Source organism: Tiliqua scincoides, chromosome 2 (assembly GCF_035046505.1).
Source record: "Tiliqua scincoides isolate rTilSci1 chromosome 2, rTilSci1.hap2, whole genome shotgun sequence".
In the NCBI taxonomy this organism is placed as follows: domain Eukaryota; kingdom Metazoa; phylum Chordata; class Lepidosauria; order Squamata; family Scincidae; genus Tiliqua; species Tiliqua scincoides.
Genome location: NC_089822.1, coordinates 7,759,789 through 7,785,012, shown reverse-complemented (window position 1 = coordinate 7,785,012; position 25,224 = coordinate 7,759,789). Strand labels below are relative to the sequence as shown.

The window sequence follows — 25,224 nt, the reverse complement described above, 5'->3', positions numbered from 1 at the left end:
CCACAGGATGAGAATGCCCTGGGAAAGCATGGGGAAAATCTCAGTTTGCTGTAGCAGAAACCTGCCTGAGTGGCTGACCCCGAACAGTCCTAGGACCAGACAGGCAAGACACTAAAGATTGTTTCCTATGTAGTGTGCTCGTCTGAGTTGTATTTGGTTGGCTTGGTATTTTAACCACTCTAGGGTTTAGGCACTGTTTAAATAACATGAAGGGCTGCTCAGAGTTCGTAAATATTCACTACATCCTGAACAATGCTAGCAATGTTTATATGTTATATAGTGGAGATCTAATGAGACTTGGATAATATTCTGTTTCTTATCTGTGTATAATGCTATTTTATGCCAATAAAGAATTAATAATAATAATAATAATAATATTATTATTATTATTATTATTATTATTATTATTATTATTATTATTATTATTATTATAACCATCCTGCATCATCTTAAGAAACCTCCAGTCTGCAGTCTTGGAAGGTTCACCCACCATGCCCAAATTTGCCACCCCTTCCACTTTTTTTTTGTTTGCTTTGTTATGCACATCAACTATGCACATCTACTAAGAAGCAAGCCCCACTGAGTTCAATGGACCTTTCTCCCAGATCAGGACTGCAACCTAATGCAAGCCTATGCATTGCTAAGCAAGAAGTCCCAATGAATTCAGTGGAGCTTTCTCCAGAATTGCAACTTTATACGAGCCTCTATGCATTGCTACCAAGAAGCAAGCCCCATTGAATTCAATGGAACCTTCTCCCAGATCAGGGTTGCCACCTAATGCAAGCCTCTATGCATTTGTGCCAAGAAGCAAAACCCATTGAATTCAGTGGAACTTTCTCCCAGATCAGGATTGCAACATAATGCTTCCTGGCAACAGTGCAGAGCAGCCATTTTCAACCACTGTGCCGTGGCACACTGGTGTGCCGTGAATGGTCCCCAGGTGTGCCACGGGAATTTGGGAGAAGGTCATTTATTAGTAGGGCCATTGGGGGATGTGACGGCACAGCGTGCCTTTTCAATTGTCAGAAAACTGATGGTGTGCCTTGACCATTTTAGTGCCATGAGATGAAAATGGCTGGCATAGAGGCTTGCATGTCCCATTGAATTCAGTGCCACTTTCTCTCAGATCAGGATTGCAACTTAATGCAAGCCTCTCTGCATTGCTACCAAAAAGCAAGCCCCACAGAAACCAGTGGAACTTTCGCCCGGATCAGGGTTGCAACCTAATGCAAGACTGTGCATTGCTGTCAAGACACAAGCCCCATTGAATTCAGTGGAGTTTTCTCCCAGATCAGGGTTGCAACCTAATGCAAGTCTCTATGCATTGCTACTAATAAGCAAGCCCCACTGAATTCAATGGAACTTTCTCCCAGATGAGGACTACAAACACCACCCTGCAGAATGAAAATGCTAAATCACCACTCTGTGATTTTCTTTTTCAGGATGGTCTGAATGCAGCTGCTACCCTTCTTTGGAAGCTGGAGGCTTTTTTTCACTCTAACAGACCAACCCACAGCTGGCTCCCACTTTCATGTGCCTCTTTCACACTCTCCTCCCAGCCAAATGAGGTTTACTAGGAGAAGTGGTTTCTACATAGAAGCAATAAAACACGAGAGTGACACATCACATCAATACAGCACTTCTGGGTTCTCATTAATGGGTTTTGTCTGCCTTGGAACTGTGCCACTCTAGCCTTTATTATGTCTATCAACAGACGCGTCTCCTCGAAGCGAGTTCTGCGGATCCCGCGGCGACTTCTCGCGAGACTTGGAAGTTACATGACGCCCTCCCAGAAGCCCTTGTCCTTCCTTTTTCCCGGCGGTAGTGGACGCTCTGAGGTGAGTGCGACGGGGCCTACCTAGAATCCGCCACCGTGGCTCGCAATCCCGCCGTGGGGCCCGCAGAGACCCTGCTGAATAGGGTGGGGAGGCATCTAGCGGTTCGCCCGTGGCGGTATTTCTGGGTTGGGGCGCGGGGGGAGAACGAAGGGCAGGGTGGGCGAAGAAGCCCGCGTAGAAGTGGTGGGAAATGGCTGCTGTGGTCAGCAGGGGGACTCTGGAGAGCCCGGATGTAGCAACCACACAGGCTTTAGGGACAGTGCCATCTGTCATCTAGAAGGAGAGAGGAATAGGACATCCTGGGACAGGGGCGGATCCAGTGTTTGTGTTGGGGGGGCATGAGCACTCCCTTAACTCCAGAGCCCAGATCTATGTTGGGTATACCTGGGCTCCTGGTTGAGCTTGTGGCCTCTGTGGCTGTTTTCTGGGCGGGTAGACCTGGGCTCCTGCCTAGACTTGGAGCCCAGATTTAACTGCTGGGTATACCTGGGCTCCTGGTTGAGCTTGTGGCCTCTGGCTGTTTGCTTGGGGAGCGGGGAGGTAGACCTGGGCTCCCACCTGGATTTGGAGCCCAGATCTACCTGCCAGGTAGACCTGGGCTCTTGGTTGCGCTTATGGCCTCTCTGGCTGCTTGCTTGGTGGGTAGACCTAGGCTCCTGCCTAGGCTTCGAGGCCAGATCTACCTGCCAGGTAGACCTGGGCTCCTACCTGAACTTAAAAGCCCCGATCTACCTACCAGGTCGACCTGGGCTCTCTGCCCTGCAGCTGCTTCCTATTCTGGTGGGCACCCTTCCCCATTGGCAACTGTTTGGGGGGATATGCACTCATGGCCCCCATTTGGATCCGCCCTGTCCTGGAGACAGGGAAGGCAGGTATGGTGAAGGTTCCTTGCAGGCAGGCCTTGGTGAAGGGTTGCAAGTTTCAGGGATGTCTTTGAAGACTGACTGTTCCTGGTGAATAAGCTCTTATAAGTATTGTGATAACTTTTTTCACTGAAGGTTGGTGAAAAGCCATTGCACCGTTTTAATAAAAGGCAAGGTTCTTTGTTACCCTATGGTTCATGATGCTTTTAATTTGGGCAGGAGGGTGGGGAGGTGAATGCCATCCCTAATGCCACCATAATATGTGATGAAGGGATTGGGAGCATCCCATACAGTGCAGTGGCTTCCTTAGTGACATTCTACATTTGAAATGAGAAGGGTTACTCTAATGCAGTGTTCTTCAACTTTATTTGGGAAGGTTGTGGCAGTTTACAGCAATAAAAAAAAAGGTTGAAGTCCACTGGATTAGAGCACCATAGAGATATACAGAATTATGCAGGGGGTGGATAAAGTGGATAGGGGGATATTCTTTTCCCCCTCACACAGCACCAGAACCAGGAGATATCCACTAAAATTGAGTGTTGGACAGATAAAGGAAAAAATATTAGTCTGTGGAACTCCTTGCCACATACGTGGTGATGAAATCTGATCTGGAAGCCTTTAAGAGGGGATTGGACAAATTTCTGGAGGAAGATTCCATCACAGGTTATAAGTTGTGATGGGTATGTGCGACCTCCTGATTTCAGAAGTAGGCTACCTCAGAATGCCAGATGCAAGGGAGGGCATCAGTATTTAGGTCTCTTGTTGTCTTGTGTGCTCTGTGAGGCATCTGATGGGCCACTGTGAGATACAGGAAACTGAACTAGATGGGTGTTTGGCCTGATCCACTGGGACTCTTTATATATTGAGCTTGTGGCATGAAAAATGCTGCAAACCCACTGTCTAATGGACAACAGTATCTTGCTAGTATTCTCATTGAAAATCAGTCTGATTACTTTCATTAGAACTACAGTTTTCAAACTCTCTGGGAGTTTGAAACCCACAGTGAGTCTTGGCGGGGGTGGGGGGGAAGGCAACAGGGGCAGGGGGAAGGGATCGCGTCCCTCAGGGGGCTGCAGGGACTGGGATGCACTCACCAGTCCTTGCAGCAGCCATCCCTGTGTGTGGGGAGCTCTGCGCGAGCGCCTGCAGGGTGCCCCAGGTCAGGGAAAGGGAGAGTGGAGTGATCTGCTCTGCCTCCGCAAAAGCGGAAGCAGAGCGCAATTGCCCCACTCTCCCTTTCCCTGACCTGGGGAGCCCTGCAGATGCTCGCACAGGACTCCCCGCACACAGGGACGGCTGCTGCAGGGACTGGTGAGTGCACCCCAGTCCCTGCAGCCCGGTCAGAAGGGAAAGCGGAGCAATGTGCTCCACTTCGTTTTGCGGAGTGGGGTGCGATCGCTCCGCTTTCACTTTTCCTGACCTGGGGAGCCCTGTCGAAGGTTGTGCAGGGCTCCCTGCACCCCTGGGAGGCTGCAGGAGGCTTGGGCAAGTGCACCCGAGCCCCTGCGGCCCCCCTGAGCGCAACCACTGCCTTCCCCTATCTCCTGGCTGCCCCCGCCCCTTAAGGGGGCAGAGGCCAGGACCCACAGGCTGGGTCGTCACGACACCCCAGTTTGAATACCACTGCATTAAAGTATACTCTTCTAGGATAATGAAGCAAGTGATTGAGGTATTGAAGCTTTTATTTTTTATCCTTTTTTTAAACTGTATGTGAAGCTGAGGGGAAAGGGCAATCTGAAAATCGTGTGATAAAAATTGAAGCTGCATTGATGACATTCTTAGGACACCTTTGGATTAATCATGAAAACACTCTGATTTCTGAGCAGCTTTTAACTATCTTAATTTGAGAGACTGCAGATTATTTGCTGTTGCCATTCTGAAATAGGTTTCTTCTAAAAAATTTTCCTAGGTGAGCTCTGAAAATGGTCCGCTACTCACTTGATCCGGAGAACCCCACAAAATGTAAGTAATTGTCTCAGGTGTGTGAAAAACTTTGTATAGGACTAATGATTTGGGAATCTCATAAGATATTTTTTCCTTCCTGCAGCATGCAAGTCAAGGGGTTCCAACCTTCGTGTTCATTTCAAGGTATGTAATACCTGCCTTTGCTTCTTTCCCCTTCCCCCCCCCCAAATTAGGTCTAGGGACCAACAAATAACTTTTGCTATGAGTAAGATTTGCAATAGATCAGTTATTAGAAGAGTTAGTTGTCACACTGAGCTTTGTCATCATCAGAGGAATGTAATATTTATCATTATTTGCAGAAGAAGATAAAAAGTTTTCAGCCAACAATTGCCTGTAATCTCCTGAATTTATTTTTATCATAATTCCTGATATGATATTTTGATGGATAAAAGGCACATTGAAGCAAAGCACTTGGGACTTACAGGCGTTCCCATCTCTGGGCACTGTCATGATCTAGATTTGCTCTCCTCAACAAAGTTGCTGCATCGTGTGCTTTCAGACCTTGGGACTATGTATAATTTTCTAAAAGCCTTGTCTTTCCTTTCCCTATACTGTATAGGAAAATTAAAATTACAGAAAAAATTAGGCAAGACTAGGGTAGAGATCAAATATTAAGGGGCCTATTTGATGTATATAGTCATCAACTATAAATTATGTCAGCTGTTTGTGATGAAGATCAGACTGCTTATAAGGAGTAACAACTGAACCATTAGTGCAGTGTTTTGCTGGTATGGGAATTAGTGTTTGTTTACTAGGGGGTGGGGCACAGGAATTACTATGTAACTGCAATGATGACTAACTTAGGACACCTTTGGATTCATAATGAAAACATCAATGTAGAACTGAGCAGTTACTTCCCCAGATACATTTTAGTGAAGTTTGTGTACTAGCCCTCATTTTACATACAATTTCTTGGGACTGTGTATGAATATGTGGTTTCAAGGCTTTAGCCTGTGTACTTAAGAACTTGTAGACTTAACAGCCAATTACACAAGTACCTTTTTTCTTTCCTTTTAGAACACACGGGAGACGGCCCAAGCTATTAAGGGCATGCACATCCGAAAAGCCACCAAATATTTAAAGGATGTAACACTGAAGAAACAATGTGTTCCATTCCGTCGTTACAATGGTGGGGTTGGCAGATGTGCCCAGGTATATTTTGAAAAACTCTTCATGAAAGCAACAGTTGCATAGCCACCATTAGCAATTTGATGGAAATATTTTCAGAAGGAGCTAATTCAGCTTCTATTGATGAGAACATTTTTAGTTGAACAAAATATAGGTATGAAAAGATTTAGGGCCCAATCCAGTCCAACTTTCCAACACCGGTGTCACCACAGTGCAGCCCTGAGGTAAGGGAACAAACATTCCTTTACCTTGAGGAGGCCTCCATGGCTGCCCCCCACCCACAGTAGGAAGCAGCTCGCACCCAGTTTTGCATAGTTGCACTGGAAAGTTGGATAGGATTGTGCTGTAAATATTATTGATGAACACATGTAGGGAGGCTGCAGGTTCATTTCTGTGTTAAAAATGGAAGCCACAATGACTTTAAGAGACTATTTCAAGACAGACAGCATGTTTGCCATGTCAGGTGTGTAGATAAAGCTGCTTAAAGCTTTGTTTAGTCTCTGGGCTACATTATCAGCTATAACAGACCTCAATTAAGCAGCAGATTTTAACAGTGGGTGTAACTGGCTTACTAACAGTTATCATGCAGTACTTCTGTGCAGGTGACTGGAAAATCCTATGGAAGGAAACAGTGATGTTGTATAATCTTTACTGAATCTTTGTTTCCCACTGATACCATATGGGGAATTTGTATGTATATGGAATATGAATTGTTTTCAATAGATACTATGGCTGCAAAGTTCTTTGGACAGAATGCATATTTGGGATTAGTTTGCCTCCTTCACATTCTACCATGATGATTGTGGTTGCTGTGATGATTTTCTTAGGACACCTTTGGATTATCCATGAAAAAAAATGTTTTGTTCTGAGCAACCTTAAAAACGGAAATGTGAATGTTTTTTATTTAAATGAAAACTCATACTAAACTTTCCTCCTTGTAGGCCAAGCAGTGGGGCTGGACACAGGGGCGCTGGCCCAAAAAGAGTGCTGAGTTCCTCTTGCATATGCTCAAGAATGCTGAGAGCAATGCTGAGCTCAAGGTAAAGTTAAATGGAAGTTGATTGACAAAGTTCACTTAAAAGCCTTAGGGTTTGAAACAAGTAGTAATCTGTCTGTTTTTTTGCATAGGTTTAGGTCTGCATTAAGGTTCTCTTGCCTCTCAACTAAAATGCTGCTATTGAATGCAGAGGTAGAAAGAGGTACTTCTTTTCTGAGGTAGAAAAGAGAGAGGTCAAGAATAGTTTTATGATCATGCCTTTCAGAGGCAAGATGAATTAAGAAGAATATTGGCTGTGAAAAGGCCCTTAGATTGTTGGTCAGGTGGGTGCAATGAAACCACTGTGAGCAATTTCAGGAGAGTGGAGCAGGCAGAAGCCACTTAAAGGCAAACTTTTACTCAGTGAGCTGGATGGTGGGAAGATGACAGTCTTTGGTGGGAGGTTTGAGCGTAAGGAGGAAGGGTGGTTAAGGATAGCAATTGGGGCATATTATTGAGTAGATTGTAGAAATAGGAATTGTGACAGGCTTTAGTCATGTTGCTGACTGTCTTAAGGAACCTTATGGAATTCTAATGGAACAAACTGAGATTCTTAGCTACCATAAATAATTTTTAGTTTTTCTTGCAGAAAGTCTTTCTGAACTTTCCATTGTGGGGAAGTCAGCTTCTCTTGTCAAGTGGGATTGGCAAGCTTAGGATTCAGCTTGTGTAGATAAAGCTACTTGATTGCTTTAATGATAATTATTTTAAATGTTTTTTCTCCAGGGTCTGGATGTAGATTCTCTGGTAATTGAGCACATTCAAGTCAACAAAGCCCCCAAAATGCGAAGACGAACCTACAGGGCCCATGGGCGCATTAACCCATATATGAGTTCTCCTTGTCACATTGAGATGATCCTCACAGAGAAGGAGCAGATTGTCCCTAAACCAGAAGAGGAAGTTGCTCAGAAGAAAAAGGTATGGAGCTGGTTGACCTGTGTGTTCATTTGGAAGAGTTGGCATAAGAGCTTGGTTGGAATTTTTAAATAATTGAGAGAAAAAAGAAATTTAATACAAAACAGTAACCATTTCAGAATTGTGCATAGTTCACTTTTGCTTTAGAGAAATAATTCTATTATTTGTTACTAGCAGAACTATTATGTGGACATGTTTGGGGAGACTAGTTTCACTGTCTAATTAGCTAGGGATCCATGCACAGAATTATGAAGACTTGTATATACTCGCTCATGGAAATTAAATGGTAGGAGTGTAATTTAAATGCATAGTAGCCTAAAACAAATCATAATTTGAGTTTTGCAGTAACATGATATACTCTCTACTGTTGCAGTGTTTTTTTCTTAACATTTCTCTGTAGTTAGTAGAAAATACAGTTTTTTTAATGATTTCTTCACTAATGAGTTTATAGTATTGTGAAAACATACTTTGTTTTCATTATTTTTCAGCACATGTGATATTTGTGATTAATTCATTTATTATTTTTCCCCAGATATCTCAAAAGAAACTGAAGAAGCAGAAACTGATGGCTAGGGAATAAGTATTCATCAGTTCTTGAATAAAAATAAAACTTAAGATAATTGTGTGCATTTGTTTTTTTCCTGTTGCGTATTTTGTATACCACCAGTTTTCAAACTCTCAGAGAGTTTGAACCACAGTAAGTTCTTGCGGGGGTTAAGGGGGCTGCAGGGACTGGGATGCACTCACCAGTCCCTGCAGCAGCCTGTCAGGGGTCCGGGGAGCCCTGTGTGAGTGTCTGCAGGGCTCCCCACAGCTTAAAAAGTGAAAGCGCAGCAGTCACGCTCCACTTTCGGTTTTGTGGAAGTTGGATATGTACAAGCTCCTGGTTTTAGAGATAGGGTACCTCAGATTGCCAGATGCAGGGGAGAGCACCAGGACACAGGTTGTCTTGTCTTACCTTGTCTTGTGTGCTCTCTGAAGCATTTGGTGGGCCACTGAGATACAGGAGGGTCTTTGGTCTGATCCAGCGGGGCTCTCCTGTTCTTATGTTCAAATTTGTTTGAACTGTGGTTGTCTTGTGTTCCAAAACTGTGTTTTGAAACCTTAAAGGACCACAATCACCTGGGAGGCTGGAGAGCAATTGGGAACAAAATAAAAGAGGAGTGCTGCTTCTTTTGCTTGACATTGCATGGAGAAGTAGTGTGGCCATGGTATTTAACTTCTGTGTTGTATTAAATTGTTTTCCTTAAGTCTTATAGCCCTTGTATATATTATATTGAGAATAATCTATGTGCTCAGTAGATTCAGGTTGGTTTCCATAGGCAGGCTGAATCTGTTTTTCAATGAGATTTTTACAAGTATTCCATGAGAAAAATCTAGAACCTCCATTTCTCCAGATGTTCCACTTCCACTGCTGTCAGCTCTTGCATTTTTCAAGCTCTTGCAGATAGCTGCAACCAAGCTTCAAATCAGCTTCTCAAGGATGTTACCCTTGGTTTCCCCCCCCCCACAGCTGACTCCACATTCCACTCTTCTGCAAAGATACACCAGCAACCTCTGGGTCTTCCATCAAAGCAACTGATCCTGCTTTGCTTTTTTGGACAAGGCAACAGGCTCAACCTCCACATCATGCCTTCTCTTGTTTTGAGATTCATAGTAGAAGAGAAAAACAAGATGCAATTGTAAAAAATAAATTATGCATTCAGATCTGAACCTGTACAGTCTGGTCTGTTCTCTTTGGTCATCCAAGAGGGCCCTGCTGGTTGTGCTACCATCAAGAGGATAGGGGGGTGGCGGCCAGAAATAGGGCACTCTTGGTGGTGGTACCTGTGCTGGGGAATTCCCTTTGAGTTGAGAATAGCGTCTTCATTGCTAAACTTCCAGCAAGGCCTGAAGACTTTTATTCCAGAAAGCCTTCGCTGCCCAGTAGAGGTTATGATGGCTGGTGTTTTAGCAAGTAATGTTTTTTAACTGATGGTTTTATTGCTGCTGCTGTTTGGCTTTTATTGTCCATTTCAGTGGTTCCCAAACGTTGGGCTAGGACCCACTTTTTAAAAACTACAGTGGAACCCACCTAGGTTTAGTTGGCAACCTTCAGTCTCAAAAGACTATGGTATCGCGCTCTGAATGGTGGTTCTGGAACAGTGTCTAGTGTGGCTGAAAAGGCCAATTCGGGAGTGACAATCCCTTCCACACCGGGAGCAAGTGCAGTCTGTCCCTGGTCTGTCTCCCTGGCTATGGGCCTTCCTTCTTTGCTGCCTCAGTCTGTTGGCCAAGTTTCTCTTCAAACTGGGAAAGGCCATGCTGCACAGCCTGCCTCCAAGCGGGCCGCTCAGAGGCCAGGGTTTCCCACTTGTTGAGGTCCACTCCTAAGGCCTTCAGATCCCTCTTGCAGATGTCCTTGTATTGCAGCTGTGGTCTACCTGTAGGGCGCTTTCCTTGCACGAGTTCTCCATAGAGGAGATCCTTTGGGATCCGGCCATCATCCATTCTCACAACATGACCGAGCCAACGCAGGTGCTTCAGCAGTGCATACATGCTAAAGATTCCAACTCGTTCCAGGACTGTGTTGTTTGGAACTTTGTCCTGGCAAGGTGATGCCGAGGATGCATCAGAGGCAGCTCATGTGGAAAGCATTCAGTTTACTCTTCTGTTGTGAGTGAAGAATGCAGGCACTTTGCTCTCCCAGGCTCATTCACATTGCAGGAAACCATGGTTTCCCAGTGTGTTTAAACCAGGACAATGTTATCTTCACTGCTTCCTCACAAGTATAAGGCCAACAAGCACAAGACATTTATGTTCAGGCCTGAAAAACAGCCAGTTCAGAGTCCAATCCTATCCAACTTTCCAGCACTGGTGCAACTGCAATGCAGCCTCCAGGTAAGGAAACATGTTCCCATATCTTGCGGGGGGCCTCTGTGACTGCCTCCCCACCATAGGATGCAGTGCATGCTCCATGGGTATGGCTGCACTGGCACTGGAAAATTGGATAGGATTGGGCCCTCGGCTACATTATAACCAACTCCTCAGCATCATCAGATCTTTCCACAAGGACATGAAGGGCACTGTTGTCTTCTATGGCTCCACATCAGACCCCTTTGACATCCGAAGCGGAGTGAAGCAGGGCTGTGTTCTTGCACCAACCTTGTTTGGGATTTTCTTTGCTGTCCTGCTGAAGCAGGCCTTTGGAACTGCAACAGAAGGCATCTATCTCCGGACCAGATAAGATGGAAAGCTCTTCAACCTCTCCAGACTGAGAGCAAAGTCCAAAGTCCAGCTGAAATGTCTGCGTGACTTCCTCTTTGCCGACGATGCAGCTATCACTACCCACTCTGCCAAAGATCTCCAGCAGCTCATGGATCATTTTAGCAAGGCCTGCCAAGATTTTGGACTGACAATCAGCCTGAAGAAAACACAGGTCATGGTTCAGGATGTGGACTCACCTCCCTGCATTACAATCTCTGAGCATGAACTGGAGGCTGTCCATGACTTTGTGTACCTTGGCTCAACGATCTCCGACACTCTTTCTCTCGATACCGAGCTAAACAAATGCATTGGTAAAGCAGCTACCACATTTTCCAGACTAACAAAGAGAATCTGGTCCAACAAGAAGCTGACGGAACATTCCAAGATCCAGGTCTACAGAGCTTTCGTCCTGAGTACACTTCTGTACTGCAGCGAGTCATGGACTCTTCACTCACAACAGCAGAGGAAACTGAGCACTTTCCACGTGCGCTGCCTCCGATGCATCCTCGGCATCACCTGGCAGGACAAAGTTCCAAACAACACAGTCCTGGAACGAGCTGGAATCCCTAGCATGTATGCACTGCTGAAACAGACACCTGCGTTGGCTCAGTCATGTTGTGAGAATGGATGATGGCCGGATCCTAAAGGATCTCCTCTATGGAGAACTCGTGCAAGGAAAGCACCCTACAGGTAGACCACAGCTGCGTTACAAGGACGTCTGCAAGAGGGATCTGAAGGCCTTAGGAGTGGACCTCAACAGGTGGGAAACCCTGGCCTCTGAGCGGCCCGCTTAGAGGCAGGCTGTGCAGCATGGCCTTTCCCAGTTTGAAGAGAAACTTGGCCAGCAGTGTGAGGCAAAGAGGCAAAGAAGGAAGGCCCATAGCCAGGGAGACAGACCAGGGACAGACTGCACTTGCTCCCGGTGTGGAAGGGATTGTCACTCCTGAATCGGCCTTTTCAGCCACACTAGACGATATTCCAGAACCACCTTTCAGAGCGCTATACCATAGTCTTTCGAGACTGAAGGTTGCCAACAGGTGTGAGTGAAGAGTCCATGACTCGCTGCAGTACAGAAGTGTACTCAGGACATACTAAGTGTACTCAGAACAACTACAGTGGAACCTACCTAGGTTTACAAGGCTAAAAAAAAGATCTAGAAAGACATTATTTACAAGCACCAATAACCCCAAAAAGATGCTCAGACATCTCCCTATACAGTATTTACACTTGCTTGCATACAGCAGGAGCTCAGTTTGCAAGGAACAAAGGGCAATAGTCAATGGGACTTACTCCCAGGAAAGTGGTTAGAGTGGCAGCCTAAGCCCAGGCCTTTCCAGCACTCTCCTCCCTGGGGGGGGGGGGAGAGTCCTACTTGGGGGGGGGGAGGAATGTGAATGAGTGAGGCTCCCTCCCTACATAAGAACAGCCCACTGGATTAGGCCATAGGCCCATCTAGTCCAACTTCCTGTATCTCACAGCAGCCCCACCAAATGCCCCAGGGAGCACACCAGATAACAAGAGACCTGCATCCTGGTGCCCTCCCTTGCATCGGGCATTCTGACATAGCCCATTCCTAAAATCAGGAGGTTACACATACACATCATGGCTTGTACCCCATAATGGATTTTTCCTCCAGAAACGTGTCCAATCCCCTTTTAAAGGTGTCTAGGCCAGATGCCATCACCACATCCTGTGGCAAGGAGTTCCACAGACCAACCACATGCTGAGTAGAGAAATATTTTCTTTTGTCCTAACTCTCCCAGCACTCAATTTTAGTGGATGTTCCCTGGTTCTGGTGTTATATGAGAGTATAAAGAGCATCTCTCTGTCCATCCCCTGCATAATTTTGTGTCTCAATCATGTCCCCCTTCAGGTGTCTCTTTTCTAGGCTAAAGAGGCCCAAATGCAGCCTTTCCTCATAAGGAATGTGCCCCAGCCCAGTAATCATCTTAGTCGCTCTCTTTTGCACCTTTTCCATTTCCACTATGTCCTTTTTGAGTTGTGGCAACCAGAACTGGACACAATACTCCAGGTGTGGCCTTACCATCAATTTGTACAACAGCATTATAATATTAGCCGTTTTGTTCTCAATACCTTTTCTAATGATCCCAAGCATAGAATTTGCCTTCTTCACTGCCGCCGCACGTTGGGTCGACACTTTCATTGACCTGTCCACCACCACCCCAAGATCTCTCTCCTGATCTGTCACAGACAGCTCAGAACCCATTAGCCTATATGTGAAGTTTTGATTTTTTGCCCCAATGTGCATGACTTTACACTTACTGACATTGAAACGCATCTGCCATTTTGCTGCCCATTCTGCCAGTCTGGAGAGATCCTTCTGGAGCTCCTCACAATCACTTCTGGTCTTCACCACTGAGAAAAGTTTGGTGTCATCTGCAAACTTAGCCACCTCACTGCTCAACCCTGTCTCCAGGTCATTTATGAAGAGGTTGAAAAGCTCCATTCAAGGTCCTGTCTGGCAGCATAAGCAGAAAGTCCAAAGAACACAGGAGAAGGGGAGGCTTCCAGCTGTGCCTCACGCCCAGGCCCTGCCTCTGGTGTCATGGCCGCGAGGGGGAGTCAGAGGGGAGTGTCACGTGACAACCCGCGTTTCCGGCGCAGCTGTTTCAGTGACGACAGTTGCTCCCCGCTGGAAAGGAAGGTAGGAGACTCGGCTGGCTCTGGAGGCGCGCGCAGGTGAGCGAGGGTGAGGAAGGGGGGCTTCAGCCTTGGCTGGGCACAGCTGGCCCTTCAGGGGTGGGGAGCCTGGAGGAGAGAGACCAGGGAGACCAGGACTGAGGCACACAGAGTTAGGTGGGGGGAGGCTCTTCTCTCCCCCACACAACGCCAGAACCGGGGACAGCCACTGAAACTGGGTCTGTGGAACTCCTTGCCACAGGATAGAGCGGATAGGGGGCTGTTCTTCTCCCTCCCACCAGAACCAGGGGACAGCCACTGAAACTGACTCTGTGGAACTCCTTGCCACAGGATACAGTGAGAGAGTGGGTAGGGGGATGTTCTTCTTCCTCCCACTCAACACCAGAACCAGGGCACAGCCCCTGAATCTGTGGAACTCCTTGCCACATGATACAGTGATAGATAGAGCAGATAGGTGGATGTTCTTCTCCCTCCTGCACAGCACCAGAACCAGGGGACAGCTGCTGGAACTGAGCCTGTTTAACTTCTTGTCACAGGATACAGTGATAGATAGAGTGAATAGGGGTGATGTTCTTCTCCCTCTCACACAACACCAGAACCGGGGGACGGGGACCAGTCACTAACATTGAGTGTTGGGAGAGATAAAACAGACAGATGAAAATATTTCTTTACCCAGCCCTTTGCCACAGGGTGTGGTGATGGTATCTGGACTGGATACCTTCACACAACACTAGAACCAGGGTACAACCACTAAAACTGAGTGTTGGGAGAGTTGTTGCAGACAAAAGAAAATATTTCTTTACTGACCGTGTAATTACTCTGTGGAACTCCTTGCCACAGGGTGTGGTGAGGGCATCTGGTCTAGATTCCTTTAAAAGGGGATTGGACATATTGATGGAAGAAAAATCTCTTACAGGTTACAAACTATGATGTGTATGTGCGACCTCCTGGTTTTAGACTTAGGCTACCTCAGAATGCCAGGTGCACCAGAAAGCATGTCTCTTGTTGCCTTGTGTGCTCTCTGAGGTATCTGGTTGGCCACTGTGAGATACAGGAAGCTGGACTAGATGGGCCTATGGCCTGATCCAGTGGGGCGCTTCTTAGGTTCTTATGACCAAATATAGTGGAGGACACGGAGTGCCTATACCTTTCACCATTGTTTTGAAGATGGAATTTTGGCAAATGCAGCTCAATGTGGAAGAGGGAATCTGCCAAAATTCCCTCTTCTATACAGTGGTGAAAGGTACAGGCACTCTGTGTCCTCCATTGTATCTGGTCAACCTATTTAAAGGTCTCTTGTTGAGAAATGAGTCAGTGGATAGAAATGTATCCTCCATTGTATCTGGATAAATATAATAATATAATAAGTATAATAATAAATACTGTTAGTAATAATCTGGTCACCTTGCGTTTAAATTGCTGTATGCAACGTGACTCTCTTTAAATGTCTCTTATAGAGAAATGAGTCAGTGGATAGAAAATTTTTCAGGGGAAAAATTACTGACCTCTGATTGTGTCAGCTGTGTGTCCAGTCCTGTGAGGTGAACGTAAAATTGAGAGAAGCGATGCAGGAACTACGAATAGTAACTTCATTTAAACCTGTCTGCATTTACTTATGGGTGTAAAATGAGGAGAGCTACTGCTAACTCCGTGTTTCTCAACCAGTGGTATGGGTACCACCAGTGGTACTTTGAGGTGGTATCTGGTGGTACTTGTGAGACCACTGGACACCTGCTGCCCAGCAGCAAGTATAGAGCGCAGCAGAACAAACAATGGTAGGAGGCTTGATCTGGCAATGATATCCTCTCCAGTTACTTCTGGTGGTGCTTCGAACAGGTGGACCATGTGAAGTGGTACAGTGGGGGACAAATATTGAGAAACACTGGGCTAGCTGGTTATTTCTTTTTTTTTTTTATAGTTCACTGATGGGCAGTCCAATCCTCTACTGCCTCAGTGCCCAGAGGAACAGCAGCCACTGTTGGCCACCACTGTGTTCAGTGGGCACTAGAGTCTCCTCAGTGTAAGCATTTGCTCCCTTACCCGAGTTGGAATACAGCTGGTGGCAATGGGTCTCCTCGGATTTGCACCTGCTTTTGAGTGGACATAGATCTGAGGAGGCCTGTGTTAGGCTTCCCAGCCAGAGAGGGAGCACAGGATATAGCGAAAGACTCTACTGCCATCTCTACCCCTCTCCAAGGCCAAATCCTCCCCTGCCCAATTCTGCCCTTCCCTCACCCTGAAAAACCACACCAGTGGCTGGTGGTTGAATGTGCCCCTGGCTGTTCCTTGCATTGTTCTTTTGGCACTGAGGCCCAGCACCGGAGCTCCCTCCTCCCCAGATGCTGCAAACATGCTTTATGGTGCATTCACAGCACCCAGAGCCATCAGTACGTGCATACTGCTGGTATTCCAGCCTATAAGAATAGACCCTAAGACTGCAAACCTGTACAGACTTACTTGGAATTAAGCCCCCTTTGCCGCTAGACAGTGTTTATTGAAGTTACTTCGTCCTCAACTAAATAACATTGGGTATATTGCAACTCTTTGTGATTTTCTTCTAATGGCTCAGTATATCACAATCTTATTATTAAAACGTTATTTAAACATATACGACTGTACATACAAGTACTGTATGTGAGCTACCTTGTTGTTGAAGCACAGATTGCAGTGAAAAACTGTTCAGGTGTTTGTGGAGAGGGAGAGAGAGAGAGAGAGACTACCTACCTTCTGTTTTTAAAGACCAAACCAATTTGAGGATTCTGAAGTTCTGGTTAGCAACATGAAGAATTCATGTTGTTCTATGTAGAGTAAGCTGTAATGCAGTGATTCTCACACATTTAGCACCAGGACCCACTTTTAAAAATAAGAATCTGTCAGGACCCACTGGAAGTGATGTCATGACCAGAAGTGACATCATCAAGCAGGAAAATTTTTAACACTCCTAGGCTGCAATCCTACCCAAATTTACCCAGGAGTAAGTCCTATTTCCTGTCATTAAAATCATATACATGGTAGCTTGTTAAAGTACAGGTCTGTAACATTTTCTCAAATGCAGTCACATACCATGGGAGCATCAAGTCTAATATACTAAAAATAAAATATTGAAATGAATGGGGACCCACCTGAAATTGGCTCGCGACCCACCTAGTGGGTCCCGACCCGCAGTTTAAGAAACACTGCTCTAATGCAGAAATGACAGATGTTTTGAACCCTAGCTACTTCATAGGGAGCGTGGTGCCTGTTCTTTTTATTTAACTAAAATATTTGTACCCTGTTCTTTAACTGGGTAAGCTCTTGGAGCAGCTTGCAGAAATTCATTACAATAGAAAATGTGTGTGGTGGGGGGTTATACCTTCCTGTCTGTTTCTCTTCTGGCTCCTCATAAAGAAACTGCTAGTTCTGTGGCTGCTGTGATGGGAAAGAGATACCACCATCTAGTAGAAGTGTTGGGCTGCCTTCTTCACTCTTCCCCCCCCCCTTGTCTTCTGGTCCTTGTAGTGTGGGTCTGTGGTTGCTGTTTGAGCTTAGAAGGTAACAACAGGTGAAGATGGCAATGGTGACATAAGAATAGCCCCACTGGATCAGGCCAAAGACCCATCTAGTCCAGCTTCCTGTATCTCACAGTGGCCCACCAGATGCCTCAGGGAGCACATGAGACAAAAAGAGACCTGCATCCTGGTGCCCTCCCTTGCATCTGGCATTCTGAGGTAGGCTGCTTCTAAAAGCAGAAGGTTGCACATACCCATCATGGTTTGTGATGGGTATCTGTGATGAACTTTTCTCCTAGAAATCTGTGCAATCCCCTTTTAAAGACATCAGGCCAGATGCCGTCACCACATCCTGTGGCAAAGAGTTCCACAGGCTAATTGCACGCTGGTTAAAGAAAACTATTAAAATGACTTCACTCTGCTGGCTTTACCTCCTGTTTTTCTGTCCTTTAATCCCGAGTGTGCTAGGTATTCACTGTCAACAATACTGTATACCTGCCAATATACGAGTATGTTTGGAATTTCAGGTTCTTGTATTTTAATCTAGTATTGGTATAATTTGTTTGTTTCTCCATCCATCCATCCCACATTTCCCATGCTGAAGCAAATGCCCAAGTTGGCATACAAAGCTTTATAAAGTACAAAGTATCACAACAGGTAAAAAGAAAAACATCAAACAAAGCATTAAATATAATTTTAACGTTACATAGTGAAACATAAACCAAAACAGAGCAAAAATCAAGTTACTGATTGGATGATCAGCTACAGTCTTCTATGACTGTTAAATGAGTAGTCTGACTCCTACCACCTGAACAATGAGGCACCTTCTAGAGTGGTGCCTTGCCCTTATATTCAGCAGGAGAAGAGCAACTGTTCTTTTTTATACAAGCAGAGCATCTTCTCCAGTGGCTCTTTGCTGTCTTCTGCATTGTTTTATATCAGGGGTGCCCAAACCCTGTCCCAGGGGCCACTTTTGGCCCTCAGGGACTCCCAGTCTGGCCCACAGAGAGCCACCGGTCTCCAATGAGCCTCTGGCCCTCTGGAGACTTGCTGGAGCTCACTCTGGTCTGATACAACTGCTCTCAGCATAAGAACAACTGTTCTATCTCTCACGTGAGCTGTGGGACAAGGCTCCCTCCACTGCTTGCTGTTTCACGTCTGTGATGCAGCAGCAAAGGAAAAGGCTGTCCTTGCTTGTTGAAAGGCCTTTTATAGGACTTGAGCTATTGCAAGACCATCATGCATTCATATAAGTTCCACCTCTAATATATTCATTTATGTAAATTTATTCAAATTTGAAATGTAAATTAATTCCTTTTTCCTCCCCCCCCCCCCCATACAGTGTCTGAGAGATGATGTGGCTCTCCTGCCAAAAAGTTTGGACACCCCTGTTTTAGATTATGAGCTCTTTTGGGACAGGGGACCATTTATTTATTACTACGTAAACTTCAAATTTTTTTGTTGAAAAATGGGTATGTTTTTTTCTTTGCTTAGCCACCCACGAAACCACCTATTAATCTGTGTGTTATGTTCACCAAAGTTTGGTTTCACAGTCAAAAATGTGAAATATTTCCTTTAGTTGGCACCTTGTTCTCAGAATTGATGTTGCCATCATAATAATGATTAGCATGTAGATAGTGCAAAGTGCTTCACGTGTATTAATGTAGTCCTTACAACAACCTTGTTAGGAAAGTATTATTATCCCCATATTGGAGATGAGAGACTACAGGCCCAAACCTCCAGGGCTGATGCAGCTGCAACATAGTCTCAAGACTGCTTGAGATAAGGGAACAAATGTTCCCTTACTTTGAGGAGGCCTCGTGGCACCCCCCCCCCCTTTGCAGGATACTGTGTACACTTCATTGGCACGACTGCATCAATGCTGGAAAGTTGGATAGGATTGGGCCCTGAGCTGACAGGGCTTGCCAAAGGTCATCTAGTGAGTTCATAGCAGAGGCAAGATTCAAATCAAGGACATTCTGATTCCCAATTTGGGCCACTACACTACATTTGCTAAGTACACCCCAAAGTTCTAAAGAGGTGAAATAATAGATGAAGTTTATCCTGTATTGTGTTTTAGGAGTATGGAAAGTTTACTTAACCCAGTTTCGTAGCTGAGTTAGTGAGCCATATCAGAGCATGGATCCATCAAAGCTACCCTTTGGGGTAGCTGCTCATTGTACCATCTTTCTCATCAGACTGTTCTTCCTGCCCCGCATTCTTTCCTTAGGAGCACTGCACAGTGGTTCTAGAATGACTTGTGTAGGGGAGAACAAAATCATAGGATATTGAAGTTAATTCATTTGATAAGTGTGCTCAGCAGAACTTAATATAGGGCTTCAATTCTACCATGGTTAGCTTTTAGGCAGTTGGAGAGATTTCACCCAATTGGGCCCTGTGCATGGTGGGGACCCTGCATTGCCCTTCTACCCAGCACTGCTTCTAATTGACCCAAGATTGGATCACTAAGGAAGCAGCTTTCACCCACTGCTGCTTCCAGTTGGCCCAAAATTGGTGCCAGGCAGGCGTACTTTGCAGTATGCGTGCTTTGCTCTTTCCCCACTCTCATATTTCCCACCATCACCCTCTCCTCAGTCTTCCTTCTGAGCAGGCTGGGTGTGCACTCCTTCCGGCCCAGACACCTATTCTGCACAACTTTTAAAGGTAAGAACGTAAGAACATAAGAAGAGCCCCGCTGGATCAGGCCAAAGGCCCATCTAGTCCAGCTTCCTGTATCTCACAGTGGCCCACCAAATGCTTCAGGGAGCACACAAGACAACAGACACAACCTGCAACCTGGTGACCTCCCCTGCATCTAGCAATCAGAAGCAGCCTGCCTCAAAAACCAAGAGCTTGCACATACCTACTATGACTTGTAACAGTAATGAACTTTTCCTCCAGAAATTTGTCCAATCTTAAAGATACAGGAGTCCTATCCACTTGCACAGAAGTAATAGATGTTTTTCTTTTGGTCTGGTACCATTCAAGCTAAGAATTAAAAAAATTAGTAGAGAGGGCCCCCATAAAAGTGGTTCCGATTGGGTCCTGCAGCTCCTAAGGCTGGTTCTGAATCCTGCACACTCTTTCCTGGAAATATGCACAATTGAACCCAATGGAACTTATTTCTGAGTAGACATGCATAGGCTTGCATTGTAGGAGTGTTGGCGAACAGATGTTGATACACCCAACTTTTGCAGTAAAGTTGCTTTTCAAAGTTATAAAAATTGCCATTTGTACCACCTGCATCAATCTGCGGCCCACACTTGCAAACAACTGCTACTGAACACTGCTGAAGTGATTGTTGAATAAAAATGCATAATACTGGCTGCAAACCTTTCTGCTCAGTCATGTTGGAAGTGTAACTTTAATTCAAGGGACTCTTCTGAGATAGATTTGTAGTGTTGTTCGATTGTTGTATTTATAGATATGCACACATTCCCAAACCCATTCATTGGGGACAATGCCTCAACACTCACCTGATGTTTTGTTTTCCTGTTTTTTTCTCTAGTGTTCTTTACAGTCTAGTAACAAAAATGAATTGTTGAAAGAAGATAATAATGCAGACTTTCTGGGTCATGCCAAATTCTGCTGATCATTCAGCTCTGTCCTTTGCATTTTTGCTTGAAAGTATGTTCCACAGAGTTAAAAGGGGCCCCCTTTTAACCATTTTAACCCTTTTAACCCATTGGTTCCACTTTAAACCATTTCTGTCCTACGTTGCATATATGTAACAGGGATCAAATGTGTACATCTGTGGATTGGGTGGTATATTTAAGTTTATTTAGGATTGTTCTGTTTGGTAAAATGTATGTTAAACTTCTGTTGATTACATTTGGGGTTTTGTTTTTATAATGTTCCAGCTCATCTCTGTTACTAAACCCGCAGGAACCATGGTGTGTATTCCCTGTATAGTCATTCCAGTTCTGCTGTGGGTCTATAAAAGATTCCTTGAGCCATATTTCTACCCCATCGTCTCACCTTTCTTCAAGCGCATTTGGCCCAAGAAAATCCAGGGAACAGTGAAGCAAGACCAAAAGGGAAATCCTGAAAGTAGGGGTGACTTGGCAGCTACAGAGGAATCTGAACTTTCAAAAGTACGTATTGGATGAACACAACTTGGGGGGGGGGGAACACGATCTGAAATGGCACATAAGTCGATTATGACTTGCTAGTTGAAAATGTTTCTAGGACATGAAGTACGAAGTAAAACATTCACCAGAGCTGATACAGCTGATGCTCTGCTTTCCTTTCTGTTGCTGTATCTTGCAGATAATTTCACTCCTGGGACAGCCATGGAATGAAAACAAGCTTTTCACTTTAAAGTTGATTTTAAGATAGGTCATGTTTGACTATCATGATTATTAAGTCTGGTATCTCAGTAAAGATCAACTATAGAGAGTCTGTTCTCTAAGGCTGCAGTTGTCTACACACTCATTTGAGGAAGTCCTGCTGAACAAAGTGGGACTTATTCTTGCATAAACTTGTGTTATTTTCTTCCTCTGAGACATCAGCTTGCCATAGTTGAGGATGGAATATAGGAAATGGTAAGCTGGTGATAGAAAGAGCTCTGCTCTCTATCATCCTGTGTGGAAAAGAACATGGTTGAGAGCCTGACTTACATATCATGGTTTTTAACTTTGGTGCCTCTTTGAAATTTTCCCAAAGGTTCATCTGAATACTATTTGGTGGCTTGAGAAAGCAAATATCAGGGAAAGATGTTGCCTCTGTGCTCTTTTTATGAACCACTTGTAGAAGTATTGGACCACTGTTGGAAATGAAATGCTAGAGTAGATAAACCCTTGATCTTTTCCAGCATTGCAGCTAAGATCTTGATTGGCTGAAAACATTGTTTTAACTTGTGGCTGTATGAGGCAATCCCAGGAGTGAAATTATCTGTAAGATATAACTGCAGGGCCACAAGGAGCCCCCCAAGTTATAGAACTTTGTTCTTGTCTTTTGGGCATTCCTTCCACAGTTCATTTTGTTTGCTTCAAGGCAAATGGGCAGTAATAATCTCCCAAAGGGCATCCAAGTTGCAATTCCTCAGTCCCGTGCTTATGTGTGTGATGTGGGGAAAATAGCATTTCAGGTTTGTAGTCCAACTTCTGTCATTCAGATTGGTCAACCTTCCTTCCATTCAAGAAGGATGCCCGCCAGTGGTAAGTGGCAATGCTGGCTGGCAGTGCAGCTGTTCTAGGAACAGGGAAGCAGCTGGTGGAAGCCTCCTCCACTAGATCCTGTCTTCTGTGTCATGCTGAAAAGCCCGACATGGATGTTCTTTAGTTTGCCGGCACAGACTTGAGAAGTCCAATTGCGGAGCCTGGGACCTTCTTCGGGGGAGGGGGGGACGAAAGTCCCCTTCCCCCAAGAAGACCTCTGGTGGCTTCCCTGTGCCTGCAGGATACAGTGGTAGCCATTTTGGTGCCTCTGTTCCTCCTGGTGCTGGGAAGTTTAGGATTGAGCTGCCAGTTGAACCCATTACCTCAGTCTCTGTGTTTTGAATGATCAACTTTTGGCATAACACTACATCATTTAATATAAGGCTGTAGTTTTATGTTTTGTGGCCTACTGCACAAGGCTGCATTTGAGGTGCTTTGAAGGTCTGTATAACTATTTGGTAGTCTGCAGTTCCAGGCATGATGGTGGATCCAGAAGGCCCTCAAGGCCTTAAATCTGAGTGACCAACAGATGCTCAGTTCTACAGTTTTAAGAAAAGTTCCTTGGTGTAATTGAGCTGACATTCTGCATGCATGTTCCCCTCCTTCCCAGCTCTGATGTTGTGAATATAAAAGCATTTTTCTTGGCTTGTGAACAGCGGCATTTTTTCTCCCTGTCTTTCAGAGTGACAGCAATGGCATTGCAAATGGATTTGCTGGAAGTGGGCCCACGGTGGATTCTAACAAAAAGACTGATTAAAGAACCCTATACTATGGGATCTTGTCTGCTGAAGGAAATGAACTAATGATGCTGTTCCCACTTGGAAATTTGTTGCACTTTTTATCTGAATAGAGTCTTGGAATGTATACACACACACCACCCCCAAGGTGTCTTAGGATTATGAATGTAGCTGAAGAAAAAGATTTAATATATTGTTTCCTTTAGTGCTGAAACTCTATCCAATGCAGTGTTGCTGTTGGTGGGAGTTTAGGCTCAAGGTTTTCTTAATATTGTGTTTGTAATTTGTTTCTCAAACTTTCCTGAAACTGTGCTTTCACAATTCATTATTTTACACTTGTCTTGGAAAAACTGGAGTCCTCGTGTACTATAGTTGAAAAAAATGAGCATTGTAAACACTCAGTTAATAAAATATTAATAGCTGTTAACATACTGTTCCTTAACTCAGCCTTGCAAAACTGCTCAGGTGTCTGGAGGTGCCTCATATCCTTTCAAATATCATGAAACAGCCTTTGTGTGAGCAGCTGCTGTGCACAGAGGCTGGGGTCATGATATGAAGAAAAAGCCTGTGTGTGCTGTTGAGCCATTGATTAAGCTCTGCCACTTGACCATTACTTTCAAAGGTAGAATAGAGAAAACATCAACAAAGGGTGCAATCCTAACCAGCTTTCCAGCATCGAAGTACAGGCAATGCAACATCAAGGTAAGGGAAAAAACATTGCCTTATCTTGAGGAGGCCTCCGTGACTGCCCTCCTTAGCTCTGATGCTGTGAATATAAAAGCATTTTTCTTGCCTTGTGAACAGTGGCATTTTTTCTCCCTCTCTTTCAGAGTGACAGCAGAGTGACAGGATGCAGCATATACCCCCCCCCCCCCCCCCGCACAGCTATGCCAGTGCTGGAAAGTTGTTTAGGATTGTGCCCAAAATTACACTTTGTGTACAAGCTGTTATGGTTTGGTAACATTGGCATAAAATTCAACATGACCAGATAAAATCTAAAGATTTTCCTTGTACAATAACAAGCTGACATTCTTAATAAAATGTTTGGTTCTGAGAGAAGTTGATTCTTTTTCCTGTTTTTAGAATCTTATGTATGGGGAACAAGGATCATATTTGTTAACCAAATAGAGTGGTTGAGTTAAATGGGTGGAAAGAATTCACAATGTATAGTTTTTCTGACTTAAAGCAAAGATGTTCTAAAGGTGAAATGCAACTTCACTCTAAAGAAAGAGAAGTAGGAAAATGTTCACTTAATTGTTGAAGTTGGGCCTGAGCTGGAACCCATGAGTAGAGGTGTTTGAAAACTGTTACAGTATTTCTTTTACTCAGAAGTAGGCCCATTATGTTCAGTAGGATTTAGTCCTGGTTGACCTCTGGAATGAGTGATCTGCAATCACTCTAGAATGAAAAACCAAGCTTGCTCCCTGCTTTTCTGGGGAGCTGCTGGCAATGGAATGACAGCATGGAGGTCTTAAGAGCAGTGGAGTAAAACTCAGCCCATTTTAAGTCCTCCTTTGTGACAATGATGGCCATGAAAAAGGTATACTTCACTACCCTCTTTTCTGCCAAAATGCATCCAGTAGAGTTTCCCTGAGGAGTTTGGATCCAGTTATGGTGCAGGGGAGAAGATGGGCATTGTAGGCAGATAAAATCACTTGCATCTGCCACTATGAACTCCACAGTGGCAATTCTCAAGGGATATCCTAGCTACTTTCTTGGGCTGCACCTGGTCCAGCAAATCCATAGCAACAGGACCCACACGGCTGCTTGTCCTGCTGCTACGGATTTGCTGCACCAGGTACAGCCTGAGAAGGTATGTAGGGTTTTTGCAAGTATGAGGTCCTCCACATGCATGTGCAAACTTTGCCCATCTCGGCTGCTCAGAGGTGTATGTGTGCTGGCTGAGTAACGACGTCACTTCCTGCTTAACGACATCATGTCTGACCCTTAGCAGGTGTCACAAATGCTATTTTGCCTATGATATGATTTGAAATGAGTTTGACACCCTTGGTCTATATAATGAATTGCTGTTTTTCAGCTGCATTGATGGCACCTCATGTTGGTGTGTTTATTCTTTATTATTATTTATTTTGCTTCCAGGGAGATGATGGATGATGATGGAAGGTGCCAGGAGACATTAAAATATATTTATTTAAATAAAATATATTTAGGACTTTATTTAAATAAT

General features: G+C 44.8%; 2 protein-coding genes and 3 non-coding genes across 7 annotated transcripts; all 5 read left to right on the top strand.

The window, feature by feature from the left end:
• Positions 1–1,782: 1,782 nt before the first annotated feature.
• RPL17 (ribosomal protein L17) lies at positions 1,783–8,365 on the top strand. 2 transcript variants are annotated; one of them, XM_066614759.1, is made up of 7 exons: positions 1,783–1,838; positions 4,611–4,663; positions 4,749–4,789; positions 5,684–5,818; positions 6,736–6,834; positions 7,557–7,748; positions 8,278–8,365. In XM_066614759.1, exons 2-7 carry the CDS (start codon positions 4,624–4,626, stop codon positions 8,323–8,325), a joined length of 555 nt encoding a protein of 184 aa, XP_066470856.1. In that variant the 5' UTR covers positions 1,783–1,838; positions 4,611–4,623; the 3' UTR covers positions 8,326–8,365. The 2 variants fall into 2 exon arrangements, with proteins under 2 accessions (XP_066470856.1, XP_066470857.1); XM_066614760.1 differs by having other exon boundaries at positions 1,836–1,921.
• Positions 4,463–4,528, top strand: LOC136643395 (small nucleolar RNA SNORD58). Its single transcript, XR_010794000.1, has one exon. It is a non-coding gene; the product is annotated as a small nucleolar RNA SNORD58 (small nucleolar RNA).
• LOC136643396 (small nucleolar RNA SNORD58) lies at positions 5,450–5,517 on the top strand. The gene has a single exon (XR_010794001.1). It is a non-coding gene; the product is annotated as a small nucleolar RNA SNORD58 (small nucleolar RNA).
• LOC136643394 (small nucleolar RNA SNORD58) lies at positions 6,601–6,668 on the top strand. The gene has a single exon (XR_010793999.1). It is a non-coding gene; the product is annotated as a small nucleolar RNA SNORD58 (small nucleolar RNA).
• Positions 8,366–13,609: 5,244 nt separating the features above from the next.
• C2H18orf32 (chromosome 2 C18orf32 homolog) lies at positions 13,610–24,095 on the top strand. 2 transcript variants are annotated; one of them, XM_066617004.1, is made up of 3 exons: positions 13,610–13,691; positions 21,026–21,234; positions 22,982–24,095. In XM_066617004.1, exons 2-3 carry the CDS (start codon positions 21,031–21,033, stop codon positions 23,054–23,056), a joined length of 279 nt encoding a protein of 92 aa, XP_066473101.1. In that variant the 5' UTR covers positions 13,610–13,691; positions 21,026–21,030; the 3' UTR covers positions 23,057–24,095. The 2 variants fall into 2 exon arrangements, with proteins under 2 accessions (XP_066473101.1, XP_066473099.1); XM_066617002.1 differs by having other exon boundaries at positions 21,001–21,234.
• The last annotated feature ends 1,129 nt before the right edge of the window (positions 24,096–25,224 follow it).